Source organism: Aquarana catesbeiana, linkage group LG05 (assembly GCF_042186555.1).
Source record: "Aquarana catesbeiana isolate 2022-GZ linkage group LG05, ASM4218655v1, whole genome shotgun sequence".
Lineage (NCBI taxonomy): Eukaryota > Metazoa > Chordata > Amphibia > Anura > Ranidae > Aquarana > Aquarana catesbeiana.
The window spans coordinates 21,953,703-21,977,084 of record NC_133328.1 but is presented as its reverse complement, the minus strand read 5'-3'; the positions used below and the strand labels follow the sequence as shown (position 1 = coordinate 21,977,084).

Here is a 23,382-nt window from a genome sequence, read left to right as displayed (position 1 = left end):
AGGTCAGGTTAGAGATTCGGATGTAACACTTTATTATATTATATACTTTATTCCTCACTCCCCTGGCAGCCGACGTTCTCTTCTTTCCTCTGACGCTCCAGGCTGTGGGCGGGGCCCTTGGTGACCTCACATACAGCGCTGGTCTGCTGGTCAGCTGTCAGGGTAACTAAAGTGTATCTAAGCCACTTCCACTGTTTGCTATATAAAAAAATACACATTAATAATATAAGATAATGAATACCGAGCTGCTTTCATCCGGGTCTGTCTTTTACATCATCCTGGAAGTCAGCTTTGATTTATTAAACTGGTAGTAATTTATTAAAACTGGAGCAGCCAGAATCTGGAGCAGCTGTGCATGGCAACCAATCAGCTTTATGCTTTTATTTTCGAAGCCTAACTGGCAAAGCTGATTGGTTGCTATTAGGGTTGTCCCGATACCACTTTTTGAGGACCGAGTACAAGTACTGATACTTTTTTTCAAGTACTCGCCGATACCGATTACCGATACTTTTTTTTTTATGTCATGTGACAGATTTCAAAGCACAATACAGATTAGGTGGCACTGACATGCAGCACTGATGAGCACTGATAGGATTAGGTGGCACTGATGAGCACTGATAGGATTAGGTGGCACTGATGAGCACTGACTGATGGCTGGCACTGACAGAAGCACTGATGGCTGGCACTGACAGGTGGCACTGGCAAGTGGCTGGCACTGATAGGTGGCTGGCACTGATGAGCGGCACTTATGGACATTGGGCACTGATAGGTGGCATTTATGAGCACTGATGAGCAGGCACTGAAATGCCATGAGGAAAGGCTGCCTGCGACGGCCCATCTTGGTACTTCTTGCACTCGGCCGCATAAAAGCAGCAGTGGCCATCTTGTTACACCCAGCCTGAACTATATGGGCTGAGTGTAACAAGATGGCCGCTGCTGACTTACTGTGGCTGAGTGCAGGGTGTACCAAGATGGGCGTCGGGATGTCCAACCGCCGATGTGGACACGGAGCATCACTTCCGCTGTTCCGCCCTCTGACTTCCGGTTGCGCCGGGTCGCTTTCTCTCCCAGGTATGGGATCTGGCATTTGGAGCATTTGTGCGAATACAAGTACTCGCACAAATCCTTGGTATCGGTCCCGATACCGATACTAGTATCGGGACAACCCTAGTTGCTATGCACAGCGGCTCCAGATTTTGTCTGCTCCAGTTTTAGTAAAGTAAACGTTACACATAATTGCCCCCCCCCCCCCCACATCACTTTCTTCTTTGTCTGCCCCATGTAATTTTGCTTGGATTCAGCTATTGGCTACACATGTGCACTGCCCAATATTTTGTTTGTTTTTGTTTTCATTTAATTAGTTTTTTGTGTTTTTTTTTTTTTTTTTTCGGAATTCAGAAATTCGAAAATTTGGAATTCAAAAATCGGAAAATAAGAAAGGAAAATCCGAAAATTCGAAAGAACGAAAATCCAAAAATTCGAAATAACTAACTAACAATAACTAACTATTAAATTATAGGTATTGGAATTTCCTTTCAAATTTGGCTGTTAGCAAACGTAACAAACGCAAATTTATCCGAAGTTACGAATTATCCGAAATAAGGAATGGCATCTAAACAAATGGAACGTAACGAAATAACAATAAATAATAATAATATCTTTTTATTATAATTATTTTTGTTATTTACTATTATTAATTAGTGATGTTCCATTAGTTTAGATACGGCATTCATTATTACGGATAATTCGTAACTTCGGATAAATTCGTATTTGTTACGTTCACTAACAGCCAAATTTGAAAAGAAATACCTAGAATTTAATAGTTATTATTAGTTCGTTATTATTTCGAATTTTCGGATTTTTCTTTCTTATTTTCGGATTTTCAAATTTCCGAATTCTGAATTTCTTCAAATTTTTTGAATTTCCGAAAAAAAACAAACAACGAATTAAAACGAAAACAAGAACAAACAAATTTTTCGGCAGTGCACGTGTCAGATTTTTGGATTTTCGTTCTTATTTTCAGATGTTTGTTCTTTTGAATTTTCAGATTTTCATTCTTGTTTTTGGATCTCCGAATTTCCGAAATGTCGAATTTTTGAATATTGGGATATTTCCGAATTAACAGATTTGTCTAAATTCCTTAATAAAACGAATTTGGAACGAAACGAGTTGCACATGTCTACTATTGGCCATTCAGCCATCCACTATAGAGAGTCAAACGCTTCCCCCATACCTACAAGCACTGTATATTTTACTCAAACCTCCATCCCTGGCTCAATTAGACAAAAAAAAGTAGGTTTGGGACTTTAAATGAGGCTGTTGACTTGTTGAGGTTGAATTGTATGTTGACATATTTTATTGACATGAAAGGATGTTGGAGTAAATAACAATGGTACAAAACATGTATACAGGTAATTTCATATATATACACATGCACACATGGTATAGACATCATAAATAAATAGATATACACATGTCAACTCAGCAGCACATGACAATAAAATTGTATAAATTCATATATATACACAGATGTCATCTTGACAGCACATCACAATATTGAATGAATTTTGTATAAAATGATAAAGACATAACTAATTGGAGATAGTAAATCTGAATGGAATCCTATTAGTGCATATGGCTACATCCTATGACAGACAACCTCTCTGGCCCCACAAATACTACATACCATCGTACTCTACTTTAGACATGTGCAATTCGTTTTATTCTAAATTCTTTTTTTTAAACTAATTTCAACAAATTCGTTAATTCAGAAATATCCAAATTTACAAAATTTTCTGGATATTCGTAAATTTGAATATTCGAAAAATCGTAAATTAAAAAAAAAAAACATTCGGAAATTCTAAATCCCGAAAATTCGAAAATCTGAAATAACTAATAATAATAACTTAACTATTACTAGCTATTAAATTATTGGTATTGGAATTTCCTTTTAAATTTGGCTGTTAGTGAACGTAACGAATACGAATTTATCCGAAGTTATCCAAAATAACAAATGGCGCATCTAAACGAATGGAACTTAACAAATTATTAATAATAAATTACTATAATAATGAAAAAAATTTTTATTATTATTCATTTGTTCCATTTGTTTAGATGCAGCATTCGGATAATTCGTAAGCTCGGATAAATTCGTATTCGTTATGTTCACTAACAGCCAAATTTGAAAGGAAATTCCAATACCTATAATTTAATCGTTAGTAATAGTTGTTATTATTAGTTAGTTAGTATTTCAGAATTTAGAATTTTTGGGTTTTGGAATTTTCAAATTACCATTTTTTTTTGAATTACGTTTTTTTGTTTTTTTTTTTAATTTCCAAATTACCGATTTTTTTTTTTTTAATTTACGAATTACTGATTTATTTTTTTCCGAATTACTGTTTTTTTTTGTTTGTTTTTTTAAATTTCCAAATTACCGATTTTTTTTTTGTTTTGTTTTTTTCGAATTTATGAATTACTGATTTATTTATGTATTTTTTTCCGAATTACCGAATTTTTTTTTTTTTTTTTTTCCGAATTGTGATCATAACGAATGATCCGAAAAACGAACAAAAATAAAACAACAAATGAAACGAAAACAAACACATTTTTAGGCAGTGCACATGTCTACTCTACTTTATGCAAGTAACCAGGATTGGCAATCCTGTCCTTTCCTGCTCTGTTTAGTGTAACATTCAATTTTAATTACTCTGTTCTTCTGTAGATATCCTTGAGCATCCGCCCCTGAGGAAGTGTTTTCACACAAAACATGTCGGGCATTTAGGATGTAGCCGTATGCACTAATAGGATTCAATTCAGATTTACTATCTCCAATTATGTCTTTATTGTTTTATACAAAATTGATTCAATATTGCGATGTGCTGTCAAGATGACGTGTGTGTGTGTGTATATATGTATATATGGATATATATATATATAAATATAATATAATATTGTCATTTGCTGCTGAGCTGACATGTGTATATCTATTCATTTATGATGTCCATGCCATGTGTTCGTGTGTATATATATATATGAAATTACCTGTATACATGTTTTGTACCATTGTTATTTACTCCAACATCCTTTCATGCCAATAAAATATGTCAGGATTTTGCTAGAAAATTACTTGGAATCCCCAAACATTTTTATATTTTTTTTTAAAGCAGAGGCCCTATAGAATACATTGGTGGAGTTTTTTTATGTCACACGGTATTTGTGCAGTGGTTTTTCAAATGCAATTTTTGAGGAAAAAAATACACTTTTTTGAATTTTAATGCACAAAAACACAATACATAACCCAATTGTTTTGAAAAATATGAAAGATGATCTTACGCCAAGTAAATAGATGCCAAACATGTCATGCTTTAAAATTGCGCACGCCTGTGCAAAATATGTCAACATACAATTCAACCTCAACAAGTCAACAGCCTCATTTAAAGTCCCAAACCTCCCTTTTTTTTTTTTGTCTACTACTATTCCTTGAGATCGGGCTGTGGGGAGTACGGCTCTCTTACACTTACACAATAAAGTGAATCTGTTACTTTGCTCTACGTGGACAGATCACAGGTTCACTTTTGGGTTCTCATACAGTTAAAAGTGATTTCAGTTTATGGAAGGTGCCCATTGACTGGCTGTGATGAGATTCACTCCTGATGGGTGAGGTGGGTTCACCTGAGGTGTGAAGTCTAAGTGACAATTTGATCTTCACCAGAGCATCTACAGTAGCAAAGGATGATGGGCTGGGTAAGCCTAATGACCACCAGGCTAAGCTATCACTAGGTCATAAATCACCCCACCAAGGGCTAGCAGGAACAGGGAGGTTGTGAAGAGAAGACAGAATGGCCACAACCAGAGTGGCCTGGTTCAGGCAGAGATCAATGCATGCGGTGGGCAAGGAGCAGGAGAAATAGGCAGAGAGCAGAGGCAGGCCATCCGGGTCAGGCAACAGAAAAGTCAGAAGTCAGGCTAAGCACAAGAAATGTCAGAAAGTCACAGCTCCAGCCGCCATAGAGGAAAGGGTTTAAATACCCTCCTTGACATGTGCACTACCCCCTCTGTGCAGGAATGCATGCCAGCATGTGCACACCCTCAACCAACCTGTCAGAAACCATGAAATCGGACCGAGACAGAAGTACAGCTAAATCACACTTGTTTAATAATAAAAGTAAAAAGAACAAATGAAGTCAAAACATAGCCAAAGTTCAGTAACCGGAACGGATAGTCAGCCAAGCCAGAAGTCAGGGATAAATGTAGTGGAACAGCAAGCAGGATCTGGAGCCAGAAGGGATGTCAGCAAAGCAAGTCTTTAAACAGGAACGCAGGAGATAGGCTCTGTGATGTTGACCAAGGTGAAGGCAGAGATCCTCTGGACTGGACGGCTTAAGTAAGCAGGACTGAAGAGCAGGATATCATCAACAGGTGAGTAACTGCCTAGAGAGATGGGAGCTGGCAATTAGCCGACAGGTGTGTGGCCAGCTCAGAGAAGGAAGGCCTGAGCCCAGCCCTGACACAACCATGCACATGCTCAGACAGCACACTCCAACATAGCCAATAGACCATGGATGGTCAAAGCCCCTGGAAGTACTGTAGCACTGACCTTTGTTGGGGTGAACAAGTGATGGCGGGGCAGTCAGATTGTGCATGCGTGGTCAGTATTACTGTGTTACAATCGTTATCTGCAAATGATCCGAGCATAAGAACATAAGAAATAGCCACCACTAGGGATGAGCTTCGTGTTCGAGTCGAACCCATGTTCGACTCGAACATCGGCTGTTCGATCGTTCGCCGAATTGCGAACGTTATGGGCCATTCGCGCTAAATTCGTGTGGCGCGTCACGGCCCATAATTCACTGCGGCATCGCAGTGCATTGCTGGCTGATGATTGGCCAAGCATGCACTATGACCCGCATGCTTGGCCAATCACAGCGCTGTCAGTAGAGAGAGCTGTAATTGGCCAAAGCCAGGGTGGCTTTGGCCAATTACGGCTCAGGGCATTTAGTACACACCCCACACTATATAAGGCCGCCTGCACGGCGGCCCTGTGTAGTGTGTGTTCCGGTGTGCTGAGAGATAGAGAGAGAGAGAGACAGTGTCATTTGATTTGAGTTAGATAGATTAGGCAGAACAGTCAGTCAGTTAGCTGCACTTACAGTGTATTGTGTATATATATGCATCCCAGGTGTTGCATATATATATATACACTGTATTCAGTTTAGCTAGATCCGTTCCTGTTATCTTCTATCTAGACTATTTACATTTAATGCAGTGCGTCCTGCTCACAGTGTTCAGCTAGATCCGTTCCTGTTATCTTCTAGACTATTTACATTTAGTGCAGTGCGTCCTGCTCACAGTGTTCAGCTAGATCCGTTCCTGCTATTTACATTTAGTGCAGTGCGTCCTGCTCACAGTGTTCAGCTAGATCCGTTCCTGTTAAATTCCTACTGACCGGCAGGCTTGTCTGGTTACAGTATATAAAGCTACCTGAAGAAAATTACAGGTGTTCTATTTGATCCTATTAGTACCACGGTCAGGCAGCTAGACTATTTACATTTAGTACAGTGTGTCCTGCTCACAGTGTTCAGCTAGATCCGTTCCTGTTATCTTCCTACTGACAGGCAGGCTTGTCTGGTTACAGTATATAAAGCTACCTGAAGAAAATTACAGGTGTTCTATTTGATCCTATTAGTACCACGGTCAGGCAGCTAGACTATTTACATTTAGTACAGTGCGTCCTGCTCACAGTGTACAGCTAGATCCGTTCCTGTTATCTTCCTACTGACAGGCAGGCTTGTCTGGTTACAGTATATAAAGCTACCTGAAGAAAATTACAGGTGTTCTATTTGATCCTATTAGTACCACGGTCAGGCAGCTAGACTATTTACATTTAGTACAGTGCGTCCTGCTCACAGTGTTCAGCTAGATCCGTTCCTGTTATCTTCCTACTGACAGGCAGGCTTGTCTGGTTACAGTATATAAAGCTACTTGAAGAAAATTACAGGTGTTCTATCCCAGCTTAGTGCAGCTACAGGCCATTAGTATGTCTGGAAGGCCAAGAAGGAGAGGCAGACAGTCACAAGCCAATAAGAGAGGGCAAGCAGGCTCTGTGTCTAGTGCTGGTCGTGGAGACGGTGCATCCTCATCAGCACGTGGCCATGGGACACGCTTGGCCTTTTTTTCGGCAGCTGGCCATGTTGAGCCGCAACATGCGGAAGACTTGGTCGAGTGGATGACCAAGCCGTCCTCATCCTCCTCATCCTCTCTCACCCATGCCCAGGGTGCTTTGTCTGGCAAAGCAGCGGCCTCTTCCCTCAGCTCAATGTCATCAGTGACTCCTTCCCTAGCTCCACCATGTCCTCATGAGGATTCCCTCGAACTGTTTGACCACAGTGTTGGGTACATGCTCCAGGAGGATGCCCAGCGTTTGGAAGGCTCTGATGACGATACTGAGCTCGATGAAGGCAGTAACATGAGCGCGGACAGAGGGGGTGCCCAAGAAGGACAGCAATCTGGCAGTCATGCTCCCCCTGCTGCAGCATACTGCCAGGTTTGCTCCAGTGATGAGGAGGGAGGGGATGATGAGGTCACTGACTCAACGTGGGTGCCTGATAGGAGAGAGGAGGAGGAGGAGGAGGAGGAGGAGGAGGAGGAGGAGGAGGCGGCAGCACATCACCAACGAGGCAGGATGCCCTCCAGGGGCCAGCCTAAGGGCAGCACATTGACTGCATCACACCCCAAAGCTCCACATGTGCAGGGCGCTGCAGTCTCTGCGCGTTATTCAAAAAGTTCTTTGGTGTGGGCCTTTTTTGAGACGAGTGCATCAGATCGCACCGCTGCTATTTGCAACATATGTCTCAAGCGTATCTCGCGTGGCCAAAATATCTCCCGCTTGGGTACCACATGCTTGACCAGACATATGTTGACCTGCCATGCAGTTCGTTGGCAAGCGTATCTAAAAGACCCACACCAAAGAACAAAGAGGATCTCTCCTTGCTCCTCATCAGCTGAGATTTCCAACCCCACTAGACCTTCAGTCCTCTCTGAGACCTGCAGTGAGAGGAATGAAGGTGTAGAATTAGGTGTGTCACAGCCAAGTACTTGTGGGCAATCTGCTTTTGGTACACCGACGTCAGATTGTACCAGGCAAATTTCCCTGCCCCAGCTGCTGCACCGCCGAAAGAAGTTTGCTCCCAGCCATCCACATGCCCAGCGGTTGAATGCTAGCTTGGCAAAATTGCTAGCACTTCAACTGCTGCCTTTTCAGTTGGTAGACTCTGCCCCCTTCCGTGAGTTTGTGGAATGTGCGGTTCCTCAGTGGCAGGTACCCAAACGCCACTTTTTCTCACGGAAGGCGATTCCGGCTCTCTACCGGCATGTGGAAGGCAATGTCCATGCCTCGCTGGACAGGGCGGTCAGCGGTAAGGTGCATATTACCGCTGACTCATGGTCCAGCAGGCATGGACAGGGACGTTACCTAAGTTTCACGGCGCATTGGGTGACTCTGCTGGCAGCTGGGAAGGATGCAGGACAAGGTGCAGTAGTGTTGGAGGTTGTTCCGCCACCACGCCTCCAAAATGCTGATTGTGACACACCTCTCTCCTCCACCCCCTCCTCTTCTTCTTCCTCCATGGCCTCTTCCTCGGAACCAGCGGTGCTCCGTAGGCGTTCAAGGGGCTACGCAAGTACGCAGGCCAAAAGATGCCATGCGGTGCTTGAGCTGGTGTGCTTGGGGGACAGGAGCCACACTGGGGCAGAGGTTCTGTCAGCTCTGCAGGGGCAGGTTCAGAGGTGGTTGACGCCACGCCAACTTAAGGCAGGAATGGTGGTTTGCGACAATGGCACCAACCTCCTCTCTGCCCTCCGACAGGGACAAATGACCCATGTGCCCTGTTTGGCTCACGTCCTTAACTTGGTGGTGCAGCGGTTCTTGGGCAGGTACCCGGGCTTACAGGATGTCCTGAGGCAGGCCAGGAAAGTCTGTGTGCATTTCCGCCGGTCATATAATGCCAGTGCTCGGCTGACGGACCTCCAAAAGGAGTTTAACCTGCCCAAGAACCGCCTAATCTGTGACATGCCCACCAGGTGGAACTCAACGTTGGCCATGCTGCAGCGGCTGCACACGCAGCAGAGGGCCATCAATGAGTACCTGTGCGACTATGGCACCAGGACAGGGTCAGGGGAGCTTGGTTTTTTTTCCCCACGCCAGTGGGCCATGATCAGGGATGCATGCACTGTCCTGTCACCATTCGAGGAGGCCACGAGGATGGTGAGCAGTGACAGTGCATGCATCAGTGACACTGTCCCCCTTGTCCACCTGTTGGAGCACACGCTGCGTGGAATAATGGACAGGGCACTTGAGGCAGAACAGAGGCAGGAAGAGGAGGACTTCCTTAGCTCTCAAGGCCCCCTTTATCCAGACAGTGTTCCTGCGTGCCCGCCGATCACACAGGAAGAGGACGAGGAGGAAGAGGAGGAGGAGGAAGATTGTGTCAGTATGGAGGTGGAGCCTGGCACTCAGCATCAGCAGCAGTCTTTAAGGGATCAGTCCCAAGAAACACATGGACTTGTACGTGGCTGGGAGGAGGTGGCTGCGGACCATGTCGTTCTTAGTGACCCAGAGGACTCCGGACCGAATGCCTCAGCAAACCTACGCTGCATGGCCTCCCTGATCCTGCAAAGCCTGCGTAAGGATCCTCGTATTCGTGGTATCAAGGAGAAGGACCAATACTGGCTGGCAACCCTCCTTGATCCACGTTACAAGGGTAAGGTTGCGGACCTTATCTTGCCATCGCAGAGGGAGCAGAGGATGAAACATCTTCGGGAGGCCTTGCAGAAAGGTCTGTGCAACGCGTTCCCAGAGACTGGGAGGTTACAAACTCCTGTTTCTGGACAACGTGTTGCTGAGGCTTCGGTCAGTCAAAGAAGGAGCGGTGGAGAAGGTGGCCGTCTGACCGATGCGTTCAGACAATTTTTTGGTCCGCAGCCCCAAGGTATGATCGGTTCCAGCAACCATCGCCAGCGTCTGTTTTACATGGTGCAGGAATACCTAGGGGCAAGATCAGACTTGGACACCTTTCCCACCGAAAATCCTCTGGGTTACTGGGTCTTGAGGATGGATCACTGGCCAGAGCTTGCACAGTATGCAATTGAGCTACTGGCCTGTCCTGCATCCAGCGTTCTTTCGGAACGCACATTCAGTGCTGCTGGAGGCGTGGTAACCGATCACAGGGTGCGTCTGTCCACCGACTCGGTCGATCGGCTGACCTTCATAAAAATGAATGAGTCTTGGATCACCACCAGCTACCAAGCACCTGATGCTGATGTAACCGAATAATTTTTTTTGAAATCTCAGATCCCTTCAAAGACTGCCTATGCTGATGCTGAGTGACTATCCCTGAGTAATTATCCTCTTCCTCCTCAATCATCACGCTGATAGCTTGTAAGAACATTTTTGGTTCTGGGCGCCACCACCAGTGCCTAAGGCCCAATTTTTCAGCCCCTGTCTAACAGGGGCGTGTAATTACAATTTTTGATGCAATACTTTGCAGCAGGGCTCGTTCCTGCGTTCCAACTAGAGTGTCTGTGAGGGGTTGCAGTGTTGTGGCACCAGCACCAGTGCCTAAGGCCCAATTTTTCTGCCCCTGTCTAACAGGGGCGTGTAATTACAATTTTTGAAGCAATAATTTGCAGCAGGGCTCGTTCCTGCGTTCCAACTAGAGTGTCTGTGAGGGGTTGCAGTGTTGTGGCACCAGCACCAGTGCCTAAGGCCTAATTTTTCAGCTGCTGTTCAACAGGGGCATGTAATTACAATTCTTGATCTAATATTTCACAGCAGGGCCCTGTGAGGGCTTACAGTGTTGTGGCCACAGCAACACCTAAGGCCCAAATTTCTGCTGAGTATATAGGGCAGGACCCTACTTTCAAACATCTAACTTACAAACGACTCCTACTTGCAAACGGAAGGAGACAACAGGAAGTGAGATGAAATCTACCCCTAGGAAGGGAAATTCTCTCCTGTAAGAGTTAATATGGGAAAACAAGTTCTCCTTTCCACTGATGCTTTCCAATCCTTGTTCCACAAAAAAACCCAAATTTTCAAAAAACATTTTTCATTGGGACAAAAAAGTGAGGTGAAATCTTCTGAAGAGGAGGAAAGACAGCAAAACAAATGTCACAGGGGTGATAACCCTTCCCTATGTTTTCCAAAAAGCTTAGAAAAGATTTTTTGGCTGGAGCTAAACACGTTAAAAATGTTCAAAATTACAAACAGATTCTACTTAACAACAAACCTACAGTCCCTGTCTTGTTTGCACCGCCTGTATACTGCTGTTCAGAGTATATAGGGCCTGGTGGCCCCACACCTTTCCTTATTTTAATTTGGGTGCGGGGTTCCCCTTAATATCCATACAAGACCCAAAGGGACTGGTAATGGACTGGGGGGTACCCATGCCGTTTGTCTCACTGATTTTCATCCATATTGCCATGACCCGACATGACATTAAACCCGCAAGCAGTTTTAAATGAGATTTTTTCCTTTAAAAATGACATTTGGTGCAGGGACTGTTCTAAACATGGGAAACACGCGTCACTTTACAGGCATACTATAGACACCCCCCAGGTACGATATTTAAAGGAATATTTCACTTTTTTTTTTTTACTTTAAGCATCATTAAAATCACTGCTCCCGAAAAAACGGCCGTTTTTAAAAGTTTTTTTTGCATTGATACATGTCCCCTGGGGTAGGACCCGGGTCCCCAAACCCTTTTTAGGACAATACCATGCAAATTAGCCTTTAAAATGAGCACTTTTGATTTCGAACGTTCGAGTCCCATAGACGTCAATGGGGTTCTAACGTTCGTGCGAACTTTCGGTCCGTTCGCGGGTTCTGGTGCGAACCGAACCGGGGGGTGTTCGGCTCATCCCTAGCCACCACTTATTGTATGAAATATGTCTCGTAGAAGTCAGACAGAAGGAGAGAGAAGAGGCCTTCAAGCTCTTTAACCCGGAGAGAACAGCGGTACTCCAGTCTTTAGGATTCGGGAGAAGGACCAACTCCGTTCTTAGTGGTAGATCCCCCATACAAGGTTCAGCGTCATCATGTAGATCGATGGAGCATTCAGGTCAGTCTGGTGAGCTATTTCTGCACTAACACCAGCGGGGGTGGGGGGGGGCATATTTTTAACCACTTGAGCACCAGGCCTTTTCTGGCACTTTTTGTTTACATGTAACAGTAAATATTTTTTGCTAGAAAATTACTTGGAACCCCCAAACATTTATATATATATATATATTTTTTTTAAAGCAGTAGCCCTACAGTAGGGATATGCAATTAGCGGACCTCCAGCTGTTGCAGAACTACAAGTCCCATGAGGCATAGCAAGACTCTGACAGCCACAAGCACGACACCCAGAGGCAGAGGCACGATGGGACTTGTAGTTTTGCAACAGCTGGAGGTCCTCTAATTGCATATCCCTGCCCTAGAGAATACATTGGTGGAGTTTTTTTTATGTCACACGGTATTTGTGCAGTGGTTTTTCAAATGCAATTGTTTGGGAAAAAAAATTACACTTTTTTGAACTTTAATGCACCAAAACACAATACATAACCCAATTGTTTTGAAAAATATAAAAGATGATGTTACGCCAAGTAAATAGATGCCCAACATGTCATGCTTTAAAATTGCGCACGCCTGTGCAACAGTGACAGACAATGTCAATTTTAATATCCATGGGCAATACTGTAAGTGCTTCTGGACCGCCCCACGCAGATTAACTGCAGCAGGGCGGCCCTCCTGTGCGATAACACGTACAGGTACGTAATTTTGTGCACAGCGTCTGGGTGGGGTGCGCGCACCCGCCACCAGTGACCCGCTCCATCTGTGATTTGGACACAGCGGGAGCCAATCGGGGGGGTCCGGTGGACGCAATGTCTGCTGGGACCCGGCAAATGTTCTGTGGAGAGGCAGAACGGCTGTCTGTCTATGTAAACAAGGCAGACTGTCGTTCTGCCAGAGGGGAAAATGGAGATCTTGTGTTTTCTGCTAAGCAAACCAATCAATATATGTTTATTGGGATTTTTTTTTTACCAAAAATATGTAGCAGAATACATATTGGCCAAAATTTATGAAAATATTAGATTTTTTACATTTATTTATTGGATATGTTTTATAGCAGAAGTAAAGTAAAGAAGTAAAAAATATTATTTTTTTTTTCAAAATTGTCAGTATTTTTTTGTTTATAGCGCAAAAAATAAAAACCGCAGAGGGGATCAAATACCACCAAAAGAAAGCTCTATTTGTGGGAAAAAAATGTATGTGTGTACAACGTCGCACGACCGCGCAATTGTCAGTTAAAGCAACGCAGTGCCGTATCGCAAAAAATGGCCTGGTCATGAAGGGGGTAAAACCTTCCGGGGCTGAAGTGGTTAAAAGCTTTTACAGGTTACCACTTTAGATTTACAGAGGAAGTCTGGTGCTAGAATTATTGCCCATTATCTGACGTTTTGTGGTCATGTGTGGGACGATCGTTGTTTGCATGTGTGCAGGACCGCCGCATGCGTTCAACTTTGCATGCGAGCACGTGGGATGGGGGGGCACTTTGCTTTTTTTTTTTTTTTTTTTTATTCTTAATTTATTTCTTTTAATTTTTTACACTGTTGCTTTCAATTTCTTTTTTTTTTTAGTCACTTTTATTGCTGTCAGAAGGAATGTAAACATTCCTTCTGACAGCAATAGGCAGTGACAGGTCCTCTTTATGGAGAGATTTGGGGTCTATAAGACTCTAAATCCCTCCTCTGCCGTTAAAAGCGTTAAATAAAAACAAAATCTGTGTTTCTTGAATGCTTTTCGACTTTTTCAAAAATGGCGCCCAGGGCAAACCGAAAAGTGATGTCAGGTCATCGCTTCTGGGTTACCATAGCCGATCAAACCGATCCTGGCTTTGTTCCGCTGTCCGACCAGCCAGTGGAGGGATAGGAGAGCCAGAGCAAGTTGCGGAAGCCGCTAGGACGACTGCTGGCTCTGAAAAATGAACGGTAGTGGGGTGTTGCCTGACGCTCCATATCATCCTAGTACAACCACTTGAAGTCTTGCGACATAGAGGTACGTCGATGGCCGGCAAGTGGTTTTAAAGCAATGAATGAAATTCACCAAACATTCACATTGGAAATCTGAATTTCCTTCAGAAATCAGAGATCTGCACGATGGGAAAAAGAGTTTGGTTTCTGATTCATTTGTTAAGTCAATCATTTCCTTTAGTCATATTGGTTGTGATAGAATGATTTGTTTCGTGTCGTATATTTGCTGTTCCGAATCGATTTGAATCTTCGGAAGTTCTTTCAGAAGATTTGGATTCATTTGTTATTTTTCCAGTACGACTTTGCTTACGACTTGGTTGCCTTGCGACCTTTGCTTGCTATTTCGATGCGACTTGCTTGCGGCTTTGGTGTTTTGCAACTTTGGCCAATCAAAAAACAATACAGAATGTGACACATATTATTGAACTTGCAAAACCTTTGAAGTTGCAAACGAATGAAACAAATGAATTCAGGGTTTTCGTAATAATTTATTTTCGGATTCTTTGAAATTCGTTAGGCCTCTTTCACATGGACGATCCGTATGTCCGTTTTTCATCCTTCCGTTTTCGGATGGAAAACGGACATACATTCATCCCTATGGAGCGTCGGATGTGAGCGGTGACATGTCCGCTGACATCCGACCCCGCTCCGATCCGAAAAGTGTAACGGAGGAAAAACCTACTTTTCCATCCGTTTTCGGATCGGATCGGGTGACGACGGACACTACGGTTCGTCGTCATCCGATCCCCCATAGGGGAGAGCGGCGCTCTGACAGGTCCGTCGCTGCACAGCGTGCAGCGATGCACCTGTCATCTTCCTGCTCAGCGGGGATCGGTGGAGCGATCCCCGCTGAGCCAGCGGATGTTCACGGGGCGGATCAGTGATGAGAAAGAGGCCTTACTCTTGTGATTCGGAGATTCGGATACATCCAAATCTCCGAACAACAAAAATTTCATCCAAATGTCGAATTTGGTAAAGAAACGAATCGCACATGAAATACATCACAATCCAACATCAGTTGGAAAACCCAAAATCCGTGCACACAATGCATACGAGCTCTAAGCTTTGGTTTCCATGTCTGCTTCCTTGGAAAAAAAAAATCCTTTGTTTTAGACCAGGCTTGTCCAAAGTCCGGCCCGTGGGCCAATTGCCGTTCACGTTACGGTTTAATACGGCCCCCCTGGTGATTTGGATATATATCTATTGTGGCCCCCAGAGCCACAAAAAATATATACCGTATTTGACGGCACTGCCTCAGAGGGGACAACGAGGAGGCGGGACGAGCGCCGTCAGATTATATACAGAGATTCTCCTGTTTACTCAGCAAGCTGCGGTAATAGGATGTCCTGTCTCCTGAGCTGCCATTGGACGACTGTTCTGTCTATCATAGGAGGCGGGACTTTGTATTAAAGAGGCCGCCTGAGTAAATGGGAGATTCTCCTGTATGTAATCTGTCGGCGCTCGTCCCGCCCCCTCCCTGTCCCTTCCGAGGCTGCAGATGGGCATCGATCAAGCTGCACTAATGGCAATGGTAAGGCTGCATTCATGGCACGTGTAAGGCTGCATTCATGGCACGTTTGAGGCTGCATTCATGGCACGTTTGAGGCTGCATTCATGGCAGGTTTGAGGCTGCATTCATGGCACGTTTGAGGCTGCATTCATGGCAGGTTTGAGGCTGCATTCATGGCACGTTTGAGGCTGCATTCATGGCACGTTTGAGGCTGCATTCATGGCAGGTTTGAGGCTGCATTCATGGCAGGTTTGAGGCTGCATTCATGGCACATGTGAGGCTGCATTCATGGCACATGTGAGGCTGCATTTATGGCACATGTGAGGCTGCTTTCATGGCACATGTGAGGCTGCATTCATGGCAATGTTGAGGCTGCAGATGTGCACTGATTAGGCTGCATTGATGGGCACTGACCTTTATTTTGCTTCACAGTTCATTTAAAATGTAATTTTTTTCTGAAACTTCCCTTTTAAAGTGAAGGTGCGTTTTATACACCGATATATACGGTATATCCAAATAACACGCTCGAGCTCATCCTTACTCCTGAGTGGCGCTCTGGGATTCTTTGGCGCAACAAAAGATAGATATAAAGATATCTATCTATCTATGAATTCACCCATTATTTTCCTTATCCTTAATTATTTAGTTATCTATCTATCTATCTATCTATCTATCTATCTATCTATCTATCTATCTATCTATCTATCTATCTATCTATCTATCTCCAAATAACACGCCCGAGCTCATCTCTTCACCAAACAGCCACAAAGACAAGAGAATTCTTGTTGGGCCATGTATTAGTGCTCAGACGAACACACTTAGACCGAATTTTAATGGTTCAAAGAATTTCAGGCGAAATGGTCGGCCCTCACGCATGTTCACTTCATCAAATCTGGCCCTCTTTGAAAAAAGTTTGGACACCCCTGTTTTAGACTGTCTTTTTTTTTTTTTTTTTTTTTATATATGTGCATTAATCTGAAGTCTAAAAAAAATAGTAACCCTTATGTTTTATTACAGGAAATTGTGATATTACAGGTGTCTCAGACAGGTAAATAATAAGTAAACTGATCTTTTTCTTCTGCGTCAGTTTTAGGGGGAGGTTTAGGCTCCATTGACACTTGCGTGACTCCAAAGTCGCACGATTTCCAGTGCAACTTTGATCCGACTTTACACTCGCATCAAAGTAGTGCAGTCATCTTTTCTAAGTTGCCCTGATCTGAACGGGTGCGACTTGTCATGCGCCTCTATGTCCAAAGTCACATGACAAGTCGCACAAGTGTGGATAGAGCCTTACTAAAACTGGCGCACACAGAATCTGGTGCAACTTTGCAGAATAACTAATCAGCTTCTAACTTCAGCTCGTTTAGTTAAGCTTTGCCAATAAAACCCAGAAGTTAATTGGTTTAAAGCTACTTTCACACTGGGGCCACCCGTGCGTTACGCTAAAGTGCCGCCAGTTTTAGCGCGCTTTAGCGCTGTTTAAGCTGCAATTTTTCAGCTGCCCACAGGACGTTTTTAATCCCTGCTAGCGGCCAAAGAAGGGGTTAAAAGCGCCCGTGTTGCGGTGCTTCTGAATCGCTTTTCAGGCGCTTCAGAAAGCGCTGCCCATTTATTGCACTGGGCAGGGGCGTTTTGGGAGTGCTGTATACAGACAAACCGCCCCAAAGATGCTGCTTGCAGGACTTTGTCTAATGTCCCGCAAGCGCACTGCCCCAGTGTGAAGGCAATCGGGCTTTCACACTCAGGTGGCATAGGAGGCGGTTTTCAGGTGCTAGTTCTAGCGCTAAAACATCTGAAAACTGCCTCAGTGTGAAGGGGGTCTTAATGCAGAGCTGCACCAGATTCTGTGTGCACTAGTTTTTATTAAATCTCCCTCTATGTGTACCAGTATTGTAATATATATTGTTCAGGACTAAAAAAACAAAACACATATATAAGAATAAAAAAAAAATGAGGCTAGGTTAATATAAAATATTGCAAATGAATATGATGTATTTTATATGCAGCCAGCAGATGGCGCTCCTCAGTTTCTTTTCATGTTTTCCTCCAGGCTCTCTGTACCTCTCACTTGTCACAACCTAAAACCCTCCTCCTTACTCCTCTGAGCACTTTGCAGGTACCTTGAAATAAAGTAATATGCAACTTTCCTCTTTTTAACCCCATTTAATCTATTTCTTTGGAGAAGGAGCAGGGACAGGACTCTTGGTGCTAGGCTTTAGGGCTTTGTATGTGTGTCTGCTCATACAGCGTATGGAGGTGCAGAGGTGTAGTCTCATCCGGGGCACCATGGGATCTGCACGGCAAAGTAGCCACCCAAAAAGAGGAAACAAATGAGAGAGAATTCTGACAAGCAGAATACAAAGCAATGAAAGGTTTGACAAGAAACACACACAGTAGACTGGATATTCAGAATCTGGTGCAGCTGTGCATGTTAGCCAATCAGCTTCTAACGTCAGCTTCTTCAATTAGGCCCCTTCCACACCAGCGAACTGATCGTGTCCACCAATCCATTTTTCAGGCAGACCCGACCGGACCACCCATTGTTCTCTATGGGGCGGCGAATGACAGCGGACATGTGCCCGCTGTCACCTGCCAGCATCCAATCTGCTAAAAATAGACGTATGGGGATACGCTCTCCAGCCGTCTGGTGGATTGGATGACAACCAGATGGAAACGGACATGCAGTCTGTTTACAGCTGACCCCCCCCCCCATAGGGAAGAGCGGGCTGTGCCCATGTCTCCTCTGCATAGCGGACAAGGACCTGTCACCCGCCTGCTCAGCGGGGATCAGTGGACAGATCCCCCCCGCTGAGAAGGCGGATCCGCTTGGACAGATTCTGCCCGTGTGAACGGGGCCTTAAATTTTGAAAATAAAACTTGGAAGCTGATTGCTTTCTATGCAGAGCTGCACCAGATTTTGCACTCTCTAGTTTTAATAAATGAACCCCTATGTGTTATTCACATAGAAGGTTTTAATACCACTTTAATTCTCAATGTGGCTAGGGCTCCTAATTTCATTTCAGATTGTTGTGGGTTGCATGCTGTGTCTTTGCCCAGTGCGGTTGCTATAGCAGCATCATGGCTGATGCATGAAGAACCTGCTAACTTCTATGCTATTGTATATGGAGAAGGAGGAGTGGCTTGTACACAGATCCTAATTTGAATTGTATTTCAGGGAAAAAAAAAAAGATATATAGATATATGCAGTAAATGCACATTTCCATATATCTATCTCTCTCTCTATATATATATATATATATATATATATATATATATATATATATATATATATATATATATTACATGCACGTTTCCCCATGTTTTGTCCCTTTTAAAAGCACTGCAAGTTCATAAAAATACCAGTTGATTTGCAAGAAATCCAGTGAGCTCCTGTACTGAGCTGACCACACTGGACAAGGGCCTCTTCCACACAACCCTGGCTGGTGGTTGTGGGGGCTTATCGAAATCTGGAATCCCCCTTTAACAAGGGGGCTCCCAGATCCAGGAACCCCCCCCCCCCCCTTATGTGAATGAGTATGGGGTACATTGCATCCCTACTTATTCACCAAGTAAAGTGTCAAAAAGAAATAAAATCCATACCAGACCCAAAAGGACCTGGTATGGATTGGGTAGGACCCCAATGCTGTTTTTATCTCAATTTCTTTTATTGCCAGCAATTGTTTAGTTTACATTCAGCTGTCAGCAGGCAACCCTGCTGACAGCTGATGAGTCTGCTGTTGTGAAAGACACAGTGGCCCGCTTCCCAGCCCGCTCCTTAACAACCAGCTATTCACTGGTTAAAGAGGAGTTCCAGTCAAAAAAAAAAAAAAAGTCAGCAGCTACAAATACTGCAGCTGCTGACTTTTAATTGGACACTTACCTGTCCCTGGGTCCAGCGATGCGGGGGATCGAAGCCCCGCTCGTCTCCCCCTCCGTTCGGCGGCGCCGGCATTGCAACTGTGGGCACCGGGCTGTGGCTTCACAGCCTGGCACCCACTGCGCATGCGCGAGCGGCGCCGAGCGCTGTGATTGGCCGCTCAGTCACCCGGGACCTGTCATGGGTCCCAGATGATTGGCAGGAGGGAGGGAGCAGAGCTGAGCCCTTCCTGTGCCGAGGGGGAAGTGATGTCACCAGCCCAGGCACTGGAAGAGGCAGACTACGGGGGACCCCCTAACAACAGGCATTTAGAGGTGAGTAAAAAAAAAATATATATCCAAATGTTTTTATGTATTTTTTTTTAGGATTTTTCATGTAGTTTTTTTTTTTTGGATGGAACCCCACTTTAAGGATGTCGGTGGCCGCCCGCTCCTTACCGAAAATGCTACCGCTCCTGAACACTTGTAAATGTTCCTAAACACTGCAAAAATGCTGACAACAAAACAGCTAAATATTAGCCTAAAGCTAAACTTTAGGAGATTTTTTCTAAAAAAAAAAAAAAAAACCCTTCCAGTGGATCCCGCCCCTAAAAGGGCTTTTTTTTATTTTTTATTTTAGCTTATTTATTTCTACTGCCTGTGGACCTCCCCCCATCTCCATGCTCATTCATCCTCTCTGATAGTTTTGTTCTTTTTACATTTACAGTTTGTAATGCTTTTCATTGTGTTTTCCTGTTTCCATTGCAGAGAAAACATCCTTCCTTTTGAAGATCAAGTTTTATTAAGAGGCTACCAAAGATCAATCATGCGGTTTTCTCTTGTGGACTGGAGCAGAATGCCCTCGTCTTTCCAGAAGCGCACTGCAGACCAGCCCTGCGACCTGCCTCCCCTAATATCGCTGGAGTTTAGATAGAAGTGTGTACCAGTGGGCACTGAGAAGGAATTCCACTCAGTTGTAACAATTCTTTATTTAATGCATTGGTCCAAGAAAAAGTAAAGAAATAAATGCCCTGTGCTCATATTTATTACACAAGTCATTTTGCTGCTGGTGAGGAGCAATAAAAGCTCATTCCTACAGGCAGCTCTGCCAACTGCAGAATCACCAGTGCAATATGGCCTTTAAAGTAACGCCTTAAAAAAGAACCACAGTTTAAAAAAAATAAAATAAGTAGCCCAGGAATATTTAAAAAAAAAAAAACAAACAAAAAAAGCTTTCACTGCAATATCTCCAGCCCTGTGCTGTTTGCCCAGCAGATGGCGCTCCTCTTCCAAGCTGACAGACAGAGTCATTTAACTCACTTCCTGTGAGCTCAGGCTGTCATGGACCCGCCCCATTGTGGTCCCGTTATTATTGCTCTGAATGGCGCCAACATGTCATTAGGTGAATGCCGCTCAGTATAAGAGTAAGGACCGATCACCATCACTGCAGGAGAAGATGAAGGATCCATAGATGAAGGATGTCCATGGCCTGGACTAGATCATTGATGTATTCATTACAAATAAACTCCACCTTCATTTGGGGAGCACAGCTTACCTGTACAGGGCTTCAGTTTTTCAGCCAGGGGATTTTGTCCACTCCAATCCTTGTGATCAGTCTGATCATCTGGGAATACCCTCCTGCATTGCACATGGGAATTCACAAACACACCCATTGCAGGCTCCTTGCTCTCTACCACATACAGTAAAATTGATGGATGGAAGTGTCAGTATTAGGGCGAGCCATAAACATTAAATTTTTTTTTTTTCACGCGAAGCTCCACAGGCTGAATAAGAGAAACCACTTTCTTCCCTCGTACACACTATACAGCATGGATGGAGGAACCTCCCCTGCCAGCTATTGTATTCTGCCAGCCGCTGCACCCATGGTTATCTTAATACCCATATAGTGGCTGCATTGGCTGCAGTCACTGTTTAGCAGAGAAACTTACACCCACCTCCTTCAATTTTTCAGTTGAATTGTTTTTTTTTGTTTATTTGGGTGGTGCCAATAGAGCCCATCCATGGCTTGAAATTCAGCCAATTCAGCAGGAATTCGCCAAAATTCAAGCCTTGTGTGACCATCATTAGACATTTCTAATAGCCACCAATTTAATTTAAGCTCACCTTTGCAGAGAAAGAGGACATTGCACAGTATAGATTCAGGAAGCAGACCCACCCACCCACCCTACATGTGAGGATCTGTGTGAAATCTAACCTCAGGGAATTACAGGGAACAGTATACCAAGTGGGTGTTATGACTTTGGCGTAGTGCGGTGTCTGCATTACAGTATTTCACTCAGTTAAACTTGTTACCTTGAATGTTGTTGTTTTGTTTTGTTTTTCTAACCATTAAATACTGCTACTATAACTGCATGGAATCTGTCTTTATATTATCCACCCACAATGACCAAAACAGCAGAAATCATTTAGAATTAGGCCCCTTCCACACGACTATTCCGTTCAGGTCCGCCTGTCAGTTTTTCGGTCGGACCAGATTGGACGGTCCATTCACCTCTATGGACTGGTGGATGTGAACAGACGATTTGTGTCCATTTATGCTTGTAATCCCCATATTTTTTGAAAATGTTCAGGTGTTTTAAATAGCCTTGCAGGAGGTAAATGTCTTTTTTGCTTATGTTCGCTGTAATATTTTGTTCTGTTTTCTGTTCTTATGGCTGCACCTGCTTTAATGCATCTTTTAGGGTGTGCCCCCCAAATATCTTGTTCATTTATGCTTGTGGGCGCTGCACCGCCCATGTTTCGTCAGATTTTGTAATGGAAGCGACGTTCCATCCCCGCCATCTTGCTACACCCCGTATTCATTCACAGTAAGGATACAGTGAGAAGGCAGCAAGCGGACATCTTGTTACACCCACCGGAGTCTTGCATCCCACACTTATTTTTACCAGTAAACTCAGCATATATAGTGAAATTATTTTATTTATTATTATTTTTAAATCCATAAGACTGTTTTGATGTTGATTTTTCAAAGCAGCGGTCTTCTGTTAGATCAGCAAACCTGTGAGATCAGCAGGCTCGCCGCTGCTTTTAAAATTCAACATCTAAACCAGGGATCTTCAAACTACGGCCCTCCAGCTGTTGTGGAACTACACATCCCATGAGGCATTGTAAAAATCTGACATTCACAGACATGACTAGGCATGATGGGAATTGTAGTTCCTGAACAACTGGAGGGCCGTAGTTTGAAGACCCTTGATCTAAACAGTCAGACGGATTTTTAAATACTGTATTTTACTATATAAGCTCAGTTTACTGGTAAAAATAACTGTGGAATGCAAGACTCCGGTGGGTGTAAGAAGATGTCTCCTTGGCGACTTCAGACTGTATCCTTACTGTGGACAAGTGCGGGGTGTAGCAAGATGGCGGCGACGGAACGTCACCTCCGTTACAAAATCTGATGAAACACCTGCAAACATTCGAAAAGTTAACCTTAAAAAGCGGAAAGCGATTTTGGCTTCAGTGACTAATAGAAAGTATCAAATACAGCAATTAATAACATGTACTACAGTTTGTGTTGTTTACGTGCTTTACAATATATTGGCAGGACCTCCAGACCCTTGCATGTCCGTTTAGGGGAACATGTAAACAACATCAAAAAAAGGATTGAAGACTCTCAATGTCTCTAGGCATTTTAGATTAGCTCATAATCGAGACCCTAGGGGGAAACGTTGGGGGGGGGGGGGGGGGGAATTTTATTCATCAATTAAGCTGCACAGAATCTTATTTGATACATGAGACCAAGGTTTTAGCACCTGCGGGTTTAAATGTAGATTTTGATATTGTTTCATTTCTGATCGTCATATTATTTTAATTAAGATGTCATTCATTTACGATTAAGAATGGCTTGCGGATTTACTGTTTTTTTTTTTTTTTTTTTTTTTTAATTCATTTTTAATACAGTTTTATATTGATATATAATGTGCATT

The 23,382-nt window shown here is 43.8% G+C and overlaps 1 protein-coding gene across 1 annotated transcript in view; it reads left to right on the top strand.

Annotated features, from left to right (window-relative positions):
- LRRC72 (leucine rich repeat containing 72) overlaps positions 1-21,657 on the top strand; it is a 59,342-nt gene extending 37,685 nt beyond the window's left edge. Inside the window, exons 7-9 of the mRNA XM_073629515.1 lie at positions 11,955-12,116; positions 16,598-16,628; positions 20,204-21,657. Of these exons, the coding sequence (XP_073485616.1) occupies positions 11,955-12,116; positions 16,598-16,628; positions 20,204-20,369 (359 nt within the window). The 3' untranslated portion in view covers positions 20,370-21,657. The remainder of the gene's footprint in view (positions 1-11,954; positions 12,117-16,597; positions 16,629-20,203) is intronic.
- The last annotated feature ends 1,725 nt before the right edge of the window (positions 21,658-23,382 follow it).